At 55.4% G+C, this 17,072-nt stretch overlaps 1 protein-coding gene across 10 annotated transcripts in view; it reads right to left on the reverse strand.

Annotated features, from left to right (window-relative positions):
• WNK2 (WNK lysine deficient protein kinase 2) overlaps positions 1-17,072 on the reverse strand; it is a 133,545-nt gene that overhangs the window by 76,618 nt on the left and 39,855 nt on the right. For all 10 annotated transcript variants that reach the window (XM_039474848.2, XM_074395576.1, XM_074395575.1 and 7 more), the window contains exons 3-7: positions 13,492-13,664; positions 12,232-12,452; positions 5,939-6,096; positions 2,672-2,760; positions 1,076-1,295 (exon numbers count right to left, since the gene is read on the reverse strand). In XM_039474848.2, coding sequence (XP_039330782.2) covers positions 1,076-1,295; positions 2,672-2,760; positions 5,939-6,096; positions 12,232-12,452; positions 13,492-13,664 — 861 coding nt within the window. The remainder of the gene's footprint in view (positions 1-1,075; positions 1,296-2,671; positions 2,761-5,938; positions 6,097-12,231; positions 12,453-13,491; positions 13,665-17,072) is intronic.

A 17,072-nucleotide genomic window follows, 5' to 3' on the forward strand; every position in this document is an offset into this window, starting at 1 on the left:
CAATGCCCAGCAAACATGCCCTAGCCCTGGCAGGGCTGTGACCGAATCCTGTTTGTCCAAGAACTTCTAACCTCCCCCGGCCCAGGGCAGCAGTGCCCCACAGAAACTTCCAGGCTAGAAACGTCCCTCGTTATTCAAGAACCACTAACCACACTTGGTACTGAGCACTTGAAATGTGGCCAGTGGGACTCAGAAAGTGGATTTTAAATTTTAATTAACTTATATTTTAACAGCACATGTGGGCAGTGGCTATTTTACTGGATGGCAGACACCTGAGAATCAAGTCAGAATAATGTAGATCCGTCCCACCTGCTGCGCCTGTCCCCACATCCCACACAGTCCCCATTCCGTCACTGAGCCCCTGGCATCGTCCGCATGGCCCCTCCTCCCACCACTGCACCTGGACCACTCCCACTCCTCTCCGTCTGTGCCTGCGGCTCTGTCTCTCCTGCCTCTCATGCCAGCCGGCTCAGGGCCTCCTCCAATGAGGCCCAGATGACACCCCAGCACAAAGGGCCCTTCTGCTGCCCTCCCCAACCCACTCCTCATCCCCAGGGGTGAAGATGATGGGAGGAGCAGAAGGAAGAGAGGAGGTGGAAAGGTACCCCCCACCCACCTTTCTAGGTGAGAAAGTCCCAGGTCTCGGACACCAAATACAACAGTGCCCCCAAACACATGGAAAGGCAAAGCTCCCACACCCAAAGCCACCACACATGGACACAAAGTCAGCAAGAGTCCAGCAAAGCAAGCGAGGCCTTTCCCGCAGGTCAGAGGTGCTGGGGTCGCCCTCTGGATTCCTGTGCCACACTGGCTCAGAGCTGCTGACCCCCAGCTGCTGTGTCTGTGAGGGGATTCCCACTTAGCTACCCCTGTGCAGCAGTATCCCCCAGAATGCCCCAGGCAGATGCGGCCGGCTGCCAACCCTCAGCTGCCCATGCCCACCTGGATGGCACCACCGCCCCCGCTGGCCTCAAAGTCCCCTCCGGAGCAAGCCCCCCTGCCCACTTCTGTTCTCATCCTTGGAAACCGCAAGCTGCCGACGCCCGCGCCCGCACCCCATCTGAGTCCCGCTTACCATCTCCTGGGCCACCTCATCGGGTGTCTCCTTCTCCAGGTCGAAGGTAAACTCTATGGCTCCATTGTCCTTGGGCTTTCCCTTCAGTTTCTTGGGGTCTTCGACCCAGAGCCTCAGGGCGATGGTGGACTTCCTGCCGTGGTCCTCCTCCGCCAGCTCCACCCTCACGCCCGTGTCCTCTGCGAAGAAGGCGTGGCTCAGCAGGTCTTTGATCTCGTACCTGGAGGGAGAGTGGCTGACAGGCAGGGGCACGGGCGCCAGGGCCTCCATGCCCAGGCTCCTGTGGCCACACGCACCAGGGCAAGGACAGGCACGGCTGCAGGCGCCTGAGGCCAGGCCTCGCGTCTCAGCGCTCCCACGAGTGAGGAGGAGATTTCAGTGAATCCGGCCTTACTATTAATACACAGTGTTTTAAGACTTCCTTCTTTCCCCTCATTATTAAAAAAATGCTCATAAAAGATTCAGTGATACAAAAGAGGCCTTGGGAAAACATCAGGCCTCCTGTTATGCAAATACAGCCCCTGGGGAAGCGCTAGCCGGCTTTCACTTGTCAGAAGACACAACTGAAACATTTTAGTGTTTAGTCCCGGGCAGGTCTAAAATGGACATGGAGGTGGAGCCCCCAGACTCTCAGCTCCCTGTGCCCAGTGCCATGAAGCAGGGACCTTTTCAAGGAAGCTTTGTTCAGGACGCTGGCCAGGTGACAGAGAGCAGAGCACAGGGTGTGTTACAGGAGCGCGAAGACCTGCAGAATCCAGGGCCCCCAGCCAGACACAGCCTTGAAGGCTCTATGCAGGGATCTGGGGCGGGGGGGACCACACGGTGTGGCCAAGGTGACCACTTTGGGGCTCTGCAGGGCTTGGGCACCCAAACAAGCCTCCCTAACCACTAACCTAACCCCCTTTACCCTGTAAATGGAACCACGCAGCACCCACTCTTGGGGCCTAGCTTCCTTGGTGTGTGCTCTAGAGTCACCCGTGTGGCTTCAGGTCTCCACAATCCATCCCTGCTGACTGTTGACAGGTGTCACATCAGATGGTGGACCTACTCTAGTGTGAGGGGGAAGGAGGGCTGAGAAAGCCCCCCCAGCCCTCCCCCTGACCGGCTGGGAAGGACGGGCCCCGCTTGGAGGTGGGGAGCAGCTCCAGGCCCGCTGTTTTTGAGAAGGGTCAAACAACCAGGTCCACGAAATACACATCAGGGATCAAAAGGGAGGCCCACACCTGGAGCCCCTGGCGTGGGGATGTTCTTCAAGGCTGCAAATCACACAGAGAGAAGCAGAGGGGCTGGTGAAGCCCCAGGCGCTCAGACGCTACAGGCTGGGTCCTGCAGGAGCAGACAGCCAAGGACGAGGCTGTCCCCAACGCCAAGGAGCGGGTTCCCAGATGGCCGACAAGGACGTGGGGGCCTGGCCTGCTGTCGCTCACGTGTACCCACAACCGACGTGCCCAGCAGCCCGTTCTGACATGCTGCAGACACCCTGGCCTGAGCCTGCCTGTCTTGAAGTCCTCTCATCAAGAACACAGCTCTCAATGCCAGCCGAAATGAGTGCAGCCGGAGAGAGCCCCCAGAACCCAACCCTTCAGGGGAACTCACCTTTCCTCCTTGTTTTTGCAGATACATTCCCCAATAATCTCCTTGATTTCGGGATCGTGCACTTTCTCAAAGCTGGCCGGCTTGATACCCTGACATGGAGAGAGCAGAGTTACCTGACCTGATCGGCCACCCGCAGGCAAGGCCTCCACCACAGAGGAGGAACTCCCACTTTCAGCCATGGCAGGACATGGGCACTGAACTTAAACCTACACAAACTACTAGAAAACTGGGCAAAATATGCGAAACAGATGACAGGGCAGTGCCAATGTGGGCTCTGAGAGAAAGGGGCACAATCCCCCACGGCCCCAGCTCACTGCCCAGAGCAGTTCCCAGACAAGGCACTGTAACCCAGCAGAGCCCTGCAGCCCACTGAGTTGACGAGTAGAGCTGAGTTCAGGGAGGCTGAGGAGGCAGAATTCCAGAAGGGAGAGAATACACAGCAAAAAAAAAGAGCCCCAAGTATCTGCACCTGGGTCCCCTCCAGGCTTTGCTGAGGACCAGACCACAAGACCACATGTGCATAGTCAAAGCCACAGGGCCAAAGAACCACAGAAAGCGACAGGAAGGCTAATTCGCAGAGTTCACACAGGTCAGATGTGCACAATGTATAGCATCCAATCAAAAATTACTAGAAACGCTGAGATGCAAGAAAAGGTGACCCATGACAGTGCAGAAACAGCAGCCAACAGAAAGAGAACTACAAATGAGAGGGGCTGCAACTTGTAGACCAGGAGGTTAAAACTCTTTACAGAAATGTACAAGCAGTGAAGGCAAATCAACATACAGAAATGAGAGAGAAAAACTGAAAATAGAACTCGAGATGAAAAGCACATCTGAATTGAAAGCTTCCCTGCAGCAGACTGACAGCAGATGACACACTGCAGAAAAAAGACAAGTGACCCTGAAGGTGGGTGCCGCAGAGAAAGATGGTCACTGAGGCTCTATTCCGTTCCTTTCAGAATCTGGGATGCACACGACATCCATAAAACTGGAGTCCCAAAAGGACAGGATGGGGGGACATAAAAAAAGACTTGAAGAAATGATGGCTAAAAATTTCACAATCGAATGGAAACTCTATGCCCAGAGATGTAGCAAGATAAAGCAGAGCATGGAATAAATTGGAGAATTCTGTGAAACCATGGGGATTCCCTTCCAAGTCTCCCCTCCCCACTGCTTGAAGTCAGGAGCCTCGTCTCCTACCATTCAGAACCTTGTTGGGTCACCCCACATCTGTCAAAGCCACCATCATCCCAGCCACAACACACTGCACACCTCCGCCTAAGCTGCAGAATTTGATGCTGGGATTAACACCTCAAATGCAGCAGTCAGCCTCTGGAAAGGTGTTGATCAGAGCTTGGCTGCAGAGCCACCCGCATACAGCCACAAGGGCCCCTGTGCCAGGAGGCCAGCAAAGGCAGCGCCATGACGCAGTGGATGGGACGCCTCCCACAGAGCTGGGACTTTCTAACCACACCTGGGCTCCCTCCCCATACCTCCTCCTTGAGGGTGCAGGAGCACTATTCATGGTCACTGCTGCTAAGGATCAGGCCATGCAGCTTTGTTGGGAGGGGTGCAGGTGGCAGCCTGAGGGACGGTGGCTCCTCAGCCAGCTGATGGCTGTGCATGAAGGGAGCAGAGGGCAAGCCCTGCGACCAGACTCGAACTCATGAGCAGCAGGGCGGGGCCAGGGCCCCTTGCGATCTCCTAGGTTGTTAGAAATGGAGTAAGACTGTGTATAAGCAACTAATTTAAGAAATTTTAAACACAGTGAGAGTACTAACCATCATATTCCTCCTCCTTCAATATGGTTTAGACTTCAAAAGGTTCACCTGACTCTTCTTAACATAGAGAACATAAAGCATACATTTTCCCAAAGTCAGGAAGAAGGTGGGGGCACACCCTTCTGCCCTGACTGCCGGAGAACCCAGCCTGGGGCAGACACAGGAGTGAAGAACCCCAGGGGATCTGCCCAGTAGTGTACACCTCGAGGGTCGAGGAATACCACCAGCCCCTGGGATGGCTCCTGAACAGACCACCATCCATCCTCCACGGTGAATCCAGGGGCCTTCCCACCCCACACTAGCACCCCGAGGCCTGGCAAATGGAGCCCTTGATCTCTGGAGTACCCCCACTTCCTCCTGCTGCAGATCATCTCTGCCTCCCTGGAAGGCCACTGCCTACAGCCAGCAGGTCCCCACTTCTTCCAGCACCCATGGGAAACTGTGCACCTGTGAAGTCTGTGACCCAGGCCCACAAGTGCCACCTAGCAAGGACTCTGCCTGCCCTCCCACTTCCTCAGGGGCACACAGGAGAGGCTCAGAACAACCCAGTGACTGACGATTTACACCAACCGAGGGAGAGAAACGCAAGTCATCTGCAAGGCGGGCTCGGGATGGAGGGATGGGCCAGGGTGAGGCTGCACAGCTGCTGAGGACCACAGCCCCGGGGCACCTGCAGAAGCAGCCCTGAGGGGCAGTGCGGCCCCACCCAGTCAGGTGGCGTGCGGAGACAGCAGGGACTGCAGGGATCAGGGCAGCGTGGGACCTCAGTGTGGACGCCGCGTGTCAGGAACAGCTCTGCAAGCCCCTGGGCTTCACTACAAAGCAGGCGGACAGCGCAGAAAACAGGCACGGAAAGCCTCAGTCCAGCCATTCCATCTCCAGATGTTCTGTTTGCATTCCCTCCACCCAGCGGGAACACCACAGAGGGAGGACAAGACCAATCTGTTTATGCAGCTGAAGCCGACCGATTAAAGAAAAAAATCACAGCGACAGCAAAACAGGGATTAACGTTCCCAGCTGCCCAGTGCTGATGACTGCCTAGAGACACACTCGGTCTAGGGGTGACTGGTTTAGCTGAAAAAGAAATCAAACCATCGTTGCTAAATAAAGAAGATAGGAAAGCAGGCAGCACTGGGCAGCCCAGAGTGTGGGTGCTGGGGACGGGCGGCCTGGGCACACCTCCAGGCAGGGGGCTGTGGTGAAGCTCCAGCCTCTGGGCCTCAGTCTCCCCAACGTCCCTGCTGAGATCAACAGCCTCCGTGGCTAGGCACAGCCCACAGCGCCCCATGCACTGCCATCACTTCAGACAGGAGACCTGGGTAACCACCCCCCTACTAAGCCTCAGTTTCCCCCTCTATAAAATGGCTCATCTCCTTCCTTACACAGCTGCCAGGAGGACTTTACAGAGGCACATGGCGCCCAGCCCAGGGCACGGCCCACGGCCTCCATGTCCTTATTAATGAACCAAGGGGCCAGGCGGACTCACACAGGTGACCTTGCGGTAGATCTGGGCCGCATTCTGGCACTCCGAGTAGGGGTATTCCGAGGTGGCCATCTCCAGCATGCACATTCCAAAGGCGTAGACATCCACGGATTCATCGTAGTGCTCCTCGTACATCTCGGGCGCCATGAACTCAGGGGTACCTGTGCACGGGAGCAAGAGACGCAGCAGTCAGCTGGCCACGGGCCCAGGAACAGCTGGAGCCAGTGTCCCAGGAGTTTTGGCTGCCCAGAGCCCCATGTCCCCTCCTCATCCCATGGCACACTCAGAATGCCTAGACCCCAGAGCCAGCCCTGCCCCTCACTTAAGACACGGGTGTGCTCTACAGACAAGAGAATTCCAAAAGTTCCAGCTGGAACCGCAAGAGTCCAGGATTAGAAATCTGGTGACAGAGCCATCCCCTGCTCATGAGCTGGGATCTGATCTTGGAAGGAGAGAAAACGCTGAGCACGCCCTCACTTGTGGACACTGTGATCCTGCCACAGACTCGGCCACAGCCACACTCAGACACCCTCGAGCAGAAAGAACTTGGGTCGCCACAGAGCTACCTAAAGCCACAAAACCCCTAAATGTCCCAAGGCAGGGAAAAGCTGGGTCCACTCAGCCCACCCCCATGATGTAGCATGTACAACAATCAGCACCACTGAAGACAGCGCCCCTGAATGGGGGTCGGGCAGAAAACGGAACCCACCTGACAGAACCACCGATTGCTAAGGTGAGAACCACACGTGGCTCTTGAACATAAGATGCAAAAACAGTGTCTTCACTGAATTTTTAAGGACATGGCAAAGTTACGATTGGCTGAGCAAAACAAGCCTGAGGCTAGACGTGCTGGCTGGACTCCCCTGTGCAAAACCAAACTCCCCGGGGAAACAATGTCTGCAGGGGGCGAGGGCTTTTGTTTTGTTTTGTTTTTTTACTTACATTGGTCTGAGGTTTCTCTATTCTCTATAATAAGATTTTGCTTTGGTAATACAGCCACTGCAAAGGCCTTTTTATCAAAATACGTCCGGCTGCATGTCTGTCGCACTGAATGCAAAGAAAGGGGACTACAGCCTTCAGTACGCCATTACTTCAATTTAAAATGTGTTACTTTTTTTTTGGAGACGGAATCACGCTCTGTCACCCAGGCTGGAGTACAATGGTGCAATCTCAGTTCACTGCAACCTCTGCCTCCCAGGTTCAAGCGATTCTACTGCAACAGCCTCCCAAGTAGCTGGGACTACAGGCACACACCACCATGCCCAGCTAATTTTTGTATTTTATTAGAGACGGGGTTTCACCATGTTAGCCAGGACGGTCTCGATCTCATGACCTCGTGATCTACCCGCCTTGGCCTCCCAAAGTGGTGGGATTACAGGCGTGAGCCACCGCGCCCGGCCTGGGAACTTTTATTCTTTTGGGTTTTTTAACCACATGATTATACTGAAAATTTGCTGCACTAGCAATTTTTTTTTTTTTTTTTTTTTTTTTTTGAGACAGGATCATGCTCTGTTGCCCAGGCTTCAGCGCAGTGGCACGAACACAGCTCACTGTAGCCTCAACCTCCCAGTCTTAAGCAATCCTCCTACCTCAGCCTCCCAAGAAGCTGGGACCACAGGTGTTCACCAGGCTGGGCTAATTTCTTTTCTTTTCTTTCTGTTCTTTTCCCCTCCCTCCCTTCCTTCCTTTTTTCTTTTAGCTGTTTTTGTTGTTGTTGTTGTTTGTTTGTTTGTTTGTTTGTTTAAAGAGACAGGGGTCTCACTATGTTACCTAGGCTGGTCTGACATTCCTGAGCGTAACCTTCTGCTTCAGCCTCTTAAAGTGCTGGGATACAGGCATGAGCCACCGCGCCCGCCCCTGCAGGATCAGCAAATGTGCTGCCCTGGTTGGAGCAGGAAGCAAAAATGCCACAAAAGCCGCAGACAGGAGGCCACAGAGAGGAGTGGCCTCAGCTATGGCGGTAAGCCCGGCCTGGTCACAACGTGAACACCTGCTCCCAGGTCTCTCCTACTCTCTTGATGTGCCCAGGGTCCCCTGGCAGCCACCTGTAGGGACTCACCACCTGCTGCATGGGCCTGGACCACCACAGCCACCAAGGAGACCTTCCTGATGGCAGTGGGCACACAGGGAGATGTTGACGGCTGACTCAGGGGGGAGCCCTAAGCCACAGGAGGGAAGCACTTGCTCCCTAGGGCCATCTCAGTTGTCCGCAGTGACACCCACGCCACCCAAGCCCTGTGACTGCAGAGAGGGACTGCTGCAAAGCTCCTTCCTGCTAGGAGGGGGTGATGGGGAGCCCCACAGCCACATCCTAGGCCCTCAGCCCGGCCACATCTATACACAAGGAAGAGCTTAAAGGGAGCTCCAACCCGAGGATTGCTGGGTAGGAAGCCAGGAGCTGAGCTGGCCACTCTCTGGCACCTCCAGCGACCCCCAGTGATCCGGCTGCCAGCAAAGCACTGGGGCTCAGACAGAGGTGACAGTGTCCCTGGGCTCCAGGTCCTCTGAGACTCTCAGGAACTGAGGACGCTGCTCTGTAGGAACTACTCCAAGGCCCCAGACAACGTGGCTCTGAGGGGTGGGCCACAGGCATGAGGGGCATCTCTGAGTAGGGGCAGAGGGACCCTCATGAAGCCTACTCTTGTACACGTTCGGAGGCCGGTGCACTCAGCCTCTTTATCTTTCTTTCAAACTATAGTCACTTAAATCAGAAATCTGTGTGTGTGTGTGTGTGTGTGTGTCCGTCAGTAGACAGTCCTACCCACTGCCACCCACTCTGTGGACGGCCATCAGCTGCAGAGTCACCCAGTGGGCCCCCTGCCCACAGCCCCCTCTGCAGATTCATCTGCACCTGCGGTCCCTGCAGACAACTGTGTGAAAGTCAGCATGTCAGGGCCTGCCTATGCCAGCTGGCGGTGTGAGCCCCACGCAGGCCCCTCCCCAGGCCCCTCTGCAGCAGGCAGATGAGGGCTCTGGCAGAACGGCCCTTCTTTTTAAGGCGGAGAGGCTGTGGCTCAGCCCTCTGTGGATACTAGGCAGTCTCAGATCCTGGAGGGTGGGGTCCCTGTTTCCGGCCAGGTAAGAGGAGGGAGGGACCCACTCCAGTCTCATGCCAAAATCACCTTGTATCCCCTGAAAACCACCCTGCATTAGGGTTTGCCTGTTCCCAAATCCGTAATGAAAGACAAATGACTTCTTTTTGGGAAATCAAAAGATTTCTTAGCCCTGACTATCCTCACGATTTCTATTAAAACCAAAGCAAACCAACAGAGATGGCCCTCATCTCTCCTCTCACCAGACAGGCAGAGCCCACCTCCTTGGCTCTCAGGGGTGCAGGTGAAGCAGACAGCACCTGATGCAGGGGAATCCACATTGCCTGGAGCCCCTGATTGCTTCTTAGGGGTTGCAAAGAGGGTCTGGATAAAGTGCTGCAGCCACTCCATAGTCCAGCCGCTCCCATCCAGGGCAGCAGGTGGCTCCTTCTACAATAACCACCCTCGGTTCACGTTGGGTGGCATGAGGGAGGCTCAGGAACTCCCACTTAGGAGTGAACACTCCTCACGAAAGGAGCACAGCCCACTGTGAAGCCACCACCCTGGCAGAGTCCCTCGGCTTCCTCTGGCTGGGCGGCTGTTTGCCCTCTTAGAAACAAGGTTTCAAGTTGCTGGATCAGGTTGAGACGAAGACCAGGTGTTTCCAGCAGGCACAGTGGGGCCCTTGTGCCCTGCATGGGTACCCAACTCTGTGGGGTGTCCCTTGTCACCCCAGCTTTCGCTCAGCTGGAGTCCAGGAAGCTTCAGTTAGAGACACTGCAACCAGAAGTGTCCTCACGTTGGCCCCTCCTCAGTTCATTCACCACTGGACCTGGTTCCCTCATCATCTCCTCCAGGAAGCCGTCCCAGGTGGGCAGGGCACCTCCAAGTCCCACAGGACCCTGCTCATTCACATGGCTAGGTCTAGGGGTCATGGTCAGGGCCCTTGTGATGACAATGACATCGGGCACAGGGACCCTGCCTCCCTCAGTCTATCCATGTCCCTCCCAGAGCAGCCCTGGGAAGCCAGCCACTGACCCAGGTCCCTAGAACAGGCCACATGTGCAAGCTACCTGCTCTTCTCTCCCACCTGCAAGAGGAGATCTTGACAGCCGCAGCTGAAAGGGGCCCATAGCACCGACTGCCCCAAGGGCATTCACTGGTGAGCAGGGAGGGCCCTTCTCCTTTGGAGATAGGGCCTATGGCCTCAGGCTGTCCTTCCAACAGGACCATGGATCCCAGTAGGACACAGGCCCCAGGAGGGTGGGATCTGTTTACCACCAGGGCCAACACCATTCACAGGCCAGGGGGAGCCCTACAAATAGGCCTGGGGGGTTCCTATAAATAGACCTGGGGGCTCCCATTCATAGGACTAGGGAGACACCTGGATAACATGCCTAAGGGGAACCCCCCACCTGGCCACAGTCCTCCTGCCACCAGCTGTTGGCCCCTTGCTGAAGACTGGTCTTACTGACCAGTGCTCTTGGGTGTCACATCAACAGAGCCTCATTCTCTAGGAGCCTGGACAGCTGAGGACACTCCTAGTTGCAGCCTCTCTAACCAAAGCTTCCTGGATCCAGCTGAGCAAAAGCTGGGGTGACAAGGGACACCCCACAGAGCTGGGCATCCATGTGGGGCACAAGGAACCCACTGTGCCTGCTGGAAACACCTGGCCTTCATCTCAACCTGATCCAGCAACTTGAAACCTTGTTTCCAAGAGGGCAAACAGCCAGAGGAAGCCGAGGGGTGCTGCCAGGGTGGTGGCTTCACAGTGGGCTGTGCTTCTTCCTCCAGGAGTGTTCACTCCTAAGTGGGAGACCCTGAGTCTCCCTCAGGCCACCCAACTGTGCCCAGGGTTTGAGACCTGGATTCCTACCACTTCCAAGGCCAAATTTGCAAAAACTCCCCAGAAAGTGTGCAGAGCTCACAGCCCTGGGGCATGAGGTCTCCTTAGTCCTGGGCCTCTGCTCTCAGTCCCTCCAGGAGGGAGCAGAGACTCTCACCTCTACACCCATTTCACAGATGGGGAAACCGAATCCTGAGTCAGCCCCTATGCCCCACCACTCAGCAACCCCAGACTGCCAGACACTTTGTGTCCAAGGGGGCCACCTCCGGGCAACCACCCTGCCCCAGATGTCACATTCTGAACATACTTCTCAAACCAAAGCAGCTCCTGGAGTTTCATTTTCCCCACACCTGCCAAGTTCTGTCCCCAAACATGCAGCAGAAGTAAGAATTCACAAAGCCCCGAGATCAACTGCTCACTGTCCTGCCCTCACATCGGGGGCATGCTGGGTCTTAATTAACATGGGGGAGCCTCTCCCAATCTAATCTGATTGGGTCCCATCTGGGCTTCCTGAGCCCCGACCCACGTTGCTTCCCCTGCACATGTTGGAGCTTTCCCATCCTCCTGACCCCAGAAACAGCTGCTCCACAGCTGCTCCAGCATTCTTTTCAAAGCCCACGGAGGCCCCCACCCAGATCTAGTGGACTCTTTGCACCCACTGTGCCAGGAACACACCTGGGTCCATGCACGTGGCACAGTGCCGAACCCTGGTACTCTGCAAAGCAGCTCTGGCCCAGCTGCCCCTAGGGTCAAGGGCATCTTGCCCCAAAAGGAGACTGGGAAGGCTTCTCACAGTGGGGGCATCTACACTGAGGCCTGACATGCCCAACAAACTGAATTAATTCCTTGGGGCCCTGCTCCCATCCTGTGCACAATGCCCGCTCTGTGCCCCGCCCCACAGGTATGTGGATTCCGCAGATACTGCAAGTTCTCACTTTGTTGGGCCTCACAGCCTGGGTGGCCCGTCCCTGCCAGCTGAGACAGCTCCAGTATCACTGGCCACAAACCTCCCAAGTTCCTCTGTGGTCAGGGCAGCTTCCCTCTCCTGAGTGCCCACAGCACCCACACACACACCATGGGCATCAGCACCCAGCCCACCTCCCCTGCTAGAAAATCAGACCTGGCACCCAAGCCACAGCCACAGAGGGAACAGTCGGACAGGGCGGGGGCAACAGGGGAGGAGGGGAGGCGAGTCAGCTGTCCCAGCCCAAGGTGTCTGGGCATCCACCGGGTGGGCAGGCCCTCCAGCTGAGCTGCCAAAGGCCTGGCGATTACCAAAGACCACCTGGCCCTCACCCAGACGCTCCTCCCACCAGGTCTCCTGCACCAGGTCTTAACAAAACTGGGTGCTCGCCAGCCCTGAATGCTGCCCGGCCTCTCATGGGCTCCCAGGACCTGGGGTGGAGAAGCAGCTTTACCTATCACACTTTTGGCAAATGACGCTCTTTTGAGAGTGGCCAGGCCCAAGTCGCCAATCTTCACAGACCCAGTTGGTCCAGTGATAAAAATATTGTCGCATTTCAGGTCTCGGTGGATAATGGGCGGCGTCCTCGTGTGCAGGAACAGCAGGCCTTTCAGGATCTGCCGGCACCAGCTGCGCAGAACCTTGGGCTTCATCACCTTGAACCGCTTCAGGTACCTGCAGGGGTGCACGGGTACGGCTCATCAAGCAGCTCGCTGGCAGCGGCCCCTAGCAAAGCCCCCACCTAACGCTGCTCAGGCCTGTACTAAGACCGATTCCGTGTACACGGCACACACCTGTGACGGGGAGTGAAAGTGAGACGGCAGGGCCGGGCAGTTCTGCCCCGGGCCAGGTGGCACAGCTGGAGCCAGGCCCCTGAGCAGGCAGCCGGGAGGGCTCACGACCCTCTTGCTCCGCTCCTGCCAAGGACCTGGCGACTAAAGCTCATGCCAAGCTTCATCTTGACTTCACTGGGAGATGGTGCCAGGCTGACTTGTAAGTTGCCCAAGGCAGGACAGAGTCCCAGCCAGCAGATGCTCAGGTAAGGGTGAGGGTTACGAAAGCCCGGGGCCTGTCAGAACCACAGGGGCCAGGTGGGGCTCTTCCTGCTGCTGGCCGCCTGCCTGTGTGGCCTTCCCTGAGCTGTGCCCCACGAGAAGGTGGTGGGTGAGGCTGAGAAAAGGGCTCTCCCCTTGAGGTGCATCCACCTATGAGAGAAACTGCCTGGCTGAGGGGCACTGAGGCCCTGCCCAAGGCTACAGCTTCCAAAGATTCAGATGGACCCAGGATACAGCACTTGGAGGGTAGCCCCCACCCCCCACAGTGCAGACTGAGGCCTTATCGAGCAGCAACAGGCTGCCATGGCCACCCCACTCCCCACCCCTCAGCCCTCACTAACCACCTCCACGTCCTCAGAATCCCACAGTCCCTGCTATGCACCCCGCCCAGGCTGCTTCCTGAGCCTGAAGATGTGTGGGGCTGGCTCCCAGGAGGGAACAGAATCCCAGCCGGAAACAGGGCCCAGACACCAGACAGATCAACCATCTCCCTGGGAAGTAAACCACCTGCTGGCATCCCACGCAGGAGAGGAAAGAGGAAACAGCCTCCCACAGGCACCAGCCAGGACCACCTCGGTAGCCCAGGATCTCGCCCCCAGCTACGGTGGCCCTGCACCTATGCCGAGACCCCCGCCCAGCCCTCAGGAAGCGGAGCTTACGTCTTCAGTGTCCCCGAGGTCATCAGTTCCGTCACCAGCACAATGCAGCGCTTGCCCTTAGCGCTAGACTCCCAGAAGTCATAGAAGCGCACGATGTTGGGGTGCTGCAAGCCTTTCAGCATCTCAGCCTCTTCCTTGAACCGCTGCCGCTCCAGCTTGGTGAGCTTCCGGTCCTAGAGGGCAAAAGACATGCTGAGTGGGCAAGAGATGCGACATAGGAGGCGACACGGCGGTGGTACATCCCAGTGGCACTGGGGGCAGTAGGGCCACCCCTTCCTGTACCCACAGGCAGCTGAATGGCTACGACAGAGGAGGACACAGCCACTGGCACCACAACCGCTGAGCCCCTGGCCCCCAAAACCCTGGACACAGTCCCCACAAATGGACTTCAGCAAAAAGATACCCTAGGAAGCCAAAGAAGTCTCACAAATCCACACCGCCACACTTGTGCATTTTTCCATAAAAACACGTCTGAGGCCTTTGCTTCCTCCACAATCACTCACTTTCTGTGTGTTTCCGTAAAGAATGAACCATCAGTTTACCTCTAATGTAGACACAACTCGGAAGAAGTGCTCAGGGCCCAGTAGACCAGAGTAGACACAGACAGGTACCTGAGACAAGAGCTGAGGATGCAGGGAAGAGAAAAGCCCCGGCTGGGCCACACTGACCAGCCGACAGCCCAGAGGGCAGCCCAGGCCCCCCGGTGTGGGAGGACACCTCCACAGACCCTTGCGCCACTGTGTCCACACAGGCCAGCAGAATCAGTCGCTGACCTAACTTTAAAATAGGAAACAGCAAACAAACACCTCCATCATCACCTGTGAACCCTGGTCAGGTACCTGCCTCTTATGCCTGCTCCGCCCACTGTCCCACGAAGGGTCACCAATTCCAGGCACCACATTCAAACATGCCCCAGCAACAGCCACCCTGCCCCCACCTGCCCAGCCTCCGCCTTTTTAATTTTTTTATTTTTTGCTGAGGTCCCTTTGTGGGGGCTGCATCCAGGGTTGTGGGGGCCAAGGGGTCAGCCTCTGCCTCTCTCCTCGGCCTCCCACCACCCTGTCCGAGCTCGCCCATCCCTCACCACCCTGTCCCCCACCTCATCCCTCACCAACTGCAGTCCCCCTGGATCCCGGCCTTCCCTTTCCCCAAATCCTTCAGTGGATTCTCTCCAAAGAGGGCTCAGAATAAACCCAGGGAGTTCGCATGGCCCTGAAGGCCCCATGTGCTTCCAACTTCCCCTCACGAGGTGACAGCCACCTCCACAGGGCCAGCCAAGGCCTCTCCTCCTGCTGCATACATGCCATGCCCTTCTCACCTCCACCCAAGGTCCTGCCCCCAGGATCACCCCCTTGTCCTGGTCCAATGAGCCCACAGAGCAACACCTGCCTCCCTTCCACCAATTCCCATGGGAACATCGGAAAAGAAACATGCGCATTTTCAGAAGGAAACCAGAAACACAACTGAACATAGAACAGCCAAATTCTGGGGAATTCTAAACAGACAGAAAGCAGGTAAATCTGGACAGATGAGAGGAGAGATCAGAGTGAAAGTATATGCAAGCCAAGACCCCTGGATCCTTCCGGAAGGGCCCAAAGAACGTGAAGCCAGACTCCAACGCAGAGAGGAGAAGCAGCAGGACCTGGACAAGGGTCATCTTGGGGGAAAAATTACATCCCAAATGTGGCTGCGCCCGAGACAGTTCTTCCTCCGTCGACCCAACAGACCCCTCCCCACAGCACCAACTCTCATGGGCCCCTTCATTCCAGTGTGGGACTGCACAGTGACATCACCATAGAGCCAAGCAATACCCAGAGAAGCCATCATCATGAAAACAAGTAATTCAGAGACCAATGGCAACTCCAAGAAAAATCTAACCAATGCTCCCATAAAGACTCAAGAAGTTCACACAAGTAAGATAGACCAAGCTTCTATTTGGAAAGGAACTCTAGAGAAGGCGCTCTTCCACATTTACACAGGAATGGGGACTGCTCTTATCAACAAGCCCAGCGTTTTAGAAACAAGATATTCCATAATCCAGTGAAACATTAAGTATAAAAAAGTTCATGTTTAACCCAGACAATAAAATGGAAACATGTTTTATTCATCAAAAACGGTTATTTAGCCAGGTGTGGCTCACGCCTATAGTCCCAGTCACTCGGGAGGCTGAGGCAGAGGATGGCTGGAGCCCAGGAGCGTGAGACCAGCCTGAGTAACACAGTGGGACCCCAGCTTCCAAAAAAAGGTTATTAAGTCAAGCCGCAAACTGGGAAAAACTATTCTCAAAACAGTTATCTGACAAAGGACTCAGATCCAAAATGTACACAGAACTCCTGTAATTCAGTAATAAACACAAGAACAGATACGACACCAGAGACATAGAAATGGCCAAAAGCACACGGAAAGAGGCTGAACAGCATCAGTTGCTGGGAAAATGCCAACAAAGACCACACTGAGATGCACCCCACACCCCCGAGAAGGGCTAAATTAAAAGATGGATACTTCCAACTACTGGGGAGGCTGGGGAACAGCTAGCCCAATCTGGAACACTGCTGCCAGGAGTTCAGGTGGCGCAGCCCTCAGAGGAGGGCTTGGCAGGGTTCACACCTGCTCTGTGTCCAGCCACTCCCCCTCCCGGAGTCCATCTGGGAGGAAAGAAAACATGCCGGACACGGTGGCTCGTATCTGTAATCCCAGCAGTTTGGGAGGCTGAGGCGGGCGGATCATGAGGTCAAGAGTTGGAGACCAGCCTGGCCAACAGAGTGAAACCCTGAAACCCTGTCTCTACTAAAAATACAAAAAAATTAGCTAGGCATGGTGGTGGGTGCCTATAATCCCAGCTATTTGGGAGGCTGAGGCCAGAGAATCGCTTAAACCCAGGAGACAGAGGTTACAGTGAGCCAAGCCAAGATCATGCCACTGCACTCCAGCCCGGGCAACAGTGAGAGACTCTGTCTCACAAAAAAAAAAAAAAAAAAAAAAAAAAAAAAAAAAAAAAAAGAAGAAGAAGACGAAGAAGAAGAAGAAAAAGAAAAGAAAACGTTAAGTCCACTAAAAAATGGACTTGGATATTCAAAGCAGCTTTATTCATCACAGCCCCACATGGAAACCACTAAAACATTTGGGGCCAGGTGAGTGAACCATGCTGCACCCATGCAAATGGGACCATGGCTCAGCAGCAAAAAGGAGCCCACTCCTGCTTCTCAGCAGCACAGGGGAGGGCCAAAAGCATTGGACTGAACGAAACAAGCCAAACAAAAGAATGTGTCTGGTGGGATCCCATCTTCATGTGAAACTCTGGAAAAGACGGACTAATGCGTGGGGATGTGGGGAATGCCATCAGAATAATGGTTGCCTCTGGGGTGACAGCCAAGAGATCCTGGGGTTGGGGGGTGAGAGAGGAATGGTCCACATCATAACAGGGCACAGTGGGCTGCACCTCTGTGTGCCTTTGTCAGAGCTCAACTTACACACTAAAGTTCTGCGTGTTTCATTACATGTAAATTACACTTCAATTTCTCCTATGTAAAAACAAAAGAAGGAAAAAAATCCAAAGATCAAATGAGAGAAGCAGAAGAAAG

Source organism: Saimiri boliviensis, chromosome 2 (assembly GCF_048565385.1).
Source record: "Saimiri boliviensis isolate mSaiBol1 chromosome 2, mSaiBol1.pri, whole genome shotgun sequence".
In the NCBI taxonomy this organism is placed as follows: Eukaryota; Metazoa; Chordata; class Mammalia; order Primates; family Cebidae; genus Saimiri; species Saimiri boliviensis.